The sequence below is a fragment of the Saprolegnia diclina genome (assembly GCF_000281045.1).
Source record: "Saprolegnia diclina VS20 unplaced genomic scaffold supercont1.157, whole genome shotgun sequence".
In the NCBI taxonomy this organism is placed as follows: Eukaryota; Oomycota; class Saprolegniomycetes; order Saprolegniales; family Saprolegniaceae; genus Saprolegnia; species Saprolegnia diclina.
In genome coordinates, this window is record NW_008246224.1 from 2,800 (window position 1) to 5,999 (window position 3,200).

Sequence of the window (3,200 nt, forward strand, 5' to 3'; positions counted from 1 at the left end):
AGGGCATTGGCAACGACCCACGCAACCTCTAATGATGAGACATCCACCTTGGTCGGTTGATTGAGGCGCTTGGCGTCGAGGTAGCTGCGCAGATCGCCCGCGTCCATGTACTCGAGAATGAGCTTGGGATTTGGGGCCTTGGTGACTGCGAGAAGCTCCAGCACATAGGGCGAGCGACACCTAGTCCACAATAACAGGTTGAAAATAAGAAATGAGAAAATGAAAATGAAAAATGACGTACAGGAGCATCGTCTTTGTCTCGTCGAGAAGAGTCGCCGCACCGTCGGGCCCAACTGCTGTCTTGATGGCAACCGAGCGACCGTTGTACGTGCCTTTGTACACGGCGCCATAGCCGCCAACACCGAGCGGCGCATCGACGTCCATGGTGTAGGCGTCCGACGACACCTGATTTGAGAGTTCACACATCCTTGTCATTGCGATCGAGGGTTTGAGTGTACCTCGGGCTTCAACGCATGCGAAGCAGCATGTAAAAGGCTTGTCAAGCGGCGATTCCCGGCTTGGATCGCCAGTGTCATTGGCGTCACGCCCGCCTGCCGAGACGGAGGTCATCGATATCTCGGATGAAGTCAATGTACCGCATTGCGGATCTCCATCTGCAGACCTGGCGTCCGCACAAGTGCCGTCAAGAAAGCGTGGTCGTTGCCCTGCACCGCAAGATGCAAGAGCGAGTCGCCCGCCTAGCAATATGTTCTTAGCGTCTACTATACAACTAGAAAACTCGAACCTTGTTTGTGGTGTTGGGGCTCAAGCCATTGGCAAGAAGCGTTAGCACCCGATCGTACTGTTGCGTGCTCACAGCGTCGACAAGCTAGCCGTCAAATGACAAAAATGGTGAGTATGGACCAATCAAGTCCATCGAGGCATCGTGATTACCTCATTTTTGGCCTCATTTTCTGCATTCTTCAAGGCGGCTAGAACGCGTGGGTGCGTTGCCAGTGTCAGTGGCGTGTCGCCAGTCTAGAGATATTGTCACGGTAGAGGTATCGTCGCATGTAGTAGTATTAACCGTACCGTTGTCGTCGCAAAGGTGTTGGCCTTGGCGTCAACGAGGTACTCGACGACGCTCGCATGACCCTTGGCCGCCGCGACGTGCAGCGGCGTGTGTCCCCTCTAGGTTTATTGAACATAGGCTATAGACGATATTCTCTACTGACAATCAAGTTACCTCATCACAGGCCTCCACGTCGCTGCAAAGCGATAGCACTTGGTCGAGGACATTCTTCTTCCCACTGAGAGCGGCCGCGTGCAGCAGCGTCGAGCCGTCCTAGAATCCGATACTCCGTTCATTCGTTTCGCTGAGTCCACTAACTCTACCTTGGTCACCACGTGGTGTGTACTGGCGCTGGCGTGTAGAAGTGCCTTGACAGTGTCGGCGTGCCCATTCGCAGCCGCGACAAAAAGGGGGGATTCGCCGGCCTACACCCGACACCAAGGACGTATCGCAATGCGATATATAGTGGTGTGAGTAGGCTCGTACGTCGTTGGTGGCGTCGATGCAGCTCTCGCCCTTCACGGCGACGTCCACAGTTGTATTGTCCTTCTGTATCGCATTGAAGATAGTATGTTGCGTAGGTGTTGGTGAGCGTACCTGGTCGCTACGACCAAGCAGGGACTGGACGTGGTTTAGCAGCGTGTAGACCAAAGCAGTGTGGCCGCTCGCAGCCGCCAGGTGCAGCGCCGTCTCGCCTTGCTACAGAGGTTGACAGCCGGCGATGCGACGCGCAGTGTACCTCGTTGGTGGTCGCAGGATTTACGCCGTGATCCAGTAGCACTTCGACCACTCCTTTGTTGCGGTTTAAAGTTGCGTGGCGCAAGACAGCTGCCAGAAGGGGCATCTGGGCGTGCACGGTGGTCTATAATAACATTGAAAATGACCGATACGAGGCCAAAACGTGTACCTTGCTCACAGCCCCAAGCTGCGCGTTCAAGTCCAGAAGCGCGTACGTTGCCTCAACACTGCGTGTGGGAAGCACAATGGCCAGAGCTGTCATCCCCGTCTATTTCACCTTAGCAAAAAGGACCAAATACGATCATGATGTATACCGCGTCGGTCGCGTCGACCTCGAGGTTGGGTCGCTCGAGCATAGTTTCAAGCAGCCGAAAGTTTTGCGTCGCCAGTACCAGATGCAGCAAAGGCGTCTTATCCTACAACGAAATATAGAAATGAATCAAACAAAAGCGTAGCAGGAAGTGGCAAGTACCCTGTCCCGATGGTTGACGTTGATGTTATCTTTCTCAAGGATCTTGCTCGCACTCACGATGCGCTTGCAGCGCAAAGCGGCCACGAGCTAATTAGAATACGAGAATTGAAGTAGCCTACTCGTCGCAAATTTACCTTTAGCGTCTCGGGATGCTTGCGCAAAAGGTCTTCAACATCGACACATCCTCTTTCGTGCGCGAGCAAAAGCGGTGTTTGGTGCCACTACATGACAACATGAGGAATAGTGAGACGCAACGTGAAAATATACGTTGTTTTCGACTTTGAGATTCGCGCCGTACGCCAAGAGAAGCCGCACGACCTCGACGTGATTGTATTTTGAGGCGTAGTGCAGTGGCGTCTCGAGGTCCTACGCCCATGCAACATTTTGAGAGGGAGGCGACACCGTCACCAATACTACCTTGGTTTTGGCTTCAATAAAAGCGCGTTTTTGGAGCAAGCTGCGGACGATCGCGACATGTCCTTTGCTCGCTGCCAAATGCAGAGGGGTGGACCCATTCTACTCAGAGAGGATGCGTTGTACTGGGCGTGCGAGATGCGGAGATATCACTTAGTATACCGTGTCCTTGGCGCTCACGTCGACGCGTTTTTCGAGCAAAAGGCGGACAATGTCCCAGTGCCCATAGTTGGCGGCTGCATGCAGTGACGTGGAGCCGCTCTACTGCAATATATCAGTATCCACAACATAATTCGTGTACGACCTCGTTCGTGCAAGTGATGGGCACCCCGTCGTGGAGATAGGCTTGGACGGCAGCCGCGTTCCCAGCTGCTGCAGCGTCGAGAAGCGCACTCTACTCAGCCGCATGAGCATCATCGCGTGCTGTCGTCGTTGTCGTCGTCTTCGACCTGCTTCTCGTGCAACTCCTTCGTCGCCTTCGTCGGCCACATTGCCAAAGTGATTTGCGTCGTCAGGCACCCCGTTTTGATTGGCCAAGTTCCCTTCGCTTCCTTACAACCGGAC

General features: G+C 54.1%; 1 protein-coding gene across 1 annotated transcript; it reads right to left on the bottom strand.

Annotated features, from left to right (window-relative positions):
* Nucleotides 1–180: 180 nt before the first annotated feature.
* On the bottom strand, nucleotides 181–3,127 carry SDRG_16850 (hypothetical protein; the record flags this gene model as incomplete). The annotated part of the gene is made up of 20 exons (XM_008623073.1): nucleotides 181–405; nucleotides 459–551; nucleotides 597–698; nucleotides 746–829; nucleotides 895–978; nucleotides 1,033–1,131; nucleotides 1,187–1,285; nucleotides 1,336–1,437; nucleotides 1,499–1,561; nucleotides 1,610–1,711; nucleotides 1,752–1,874; nucleotides 1,920–2,018; nucleotides 2,065–2,166; nucleotides 2,223–2,309; nucleotides 2,357–2,443; nucleotides 2,490–2,588; nucleotides 2,640–2,738; nucleotides 2,799–2,897; nucleotides 2,941–3,030; nucleotides 3,086–3,127. 20 exons carry the CDS (start codon nucleotides 3,125–3,127, stop codon nucleotides 181–183), a joined length of 1,980 nt encoding a protein of 659 aa, XP_008621295.1.
* Nucleotides 3,128–3,200: the final 73 nt, after the last annotated feature.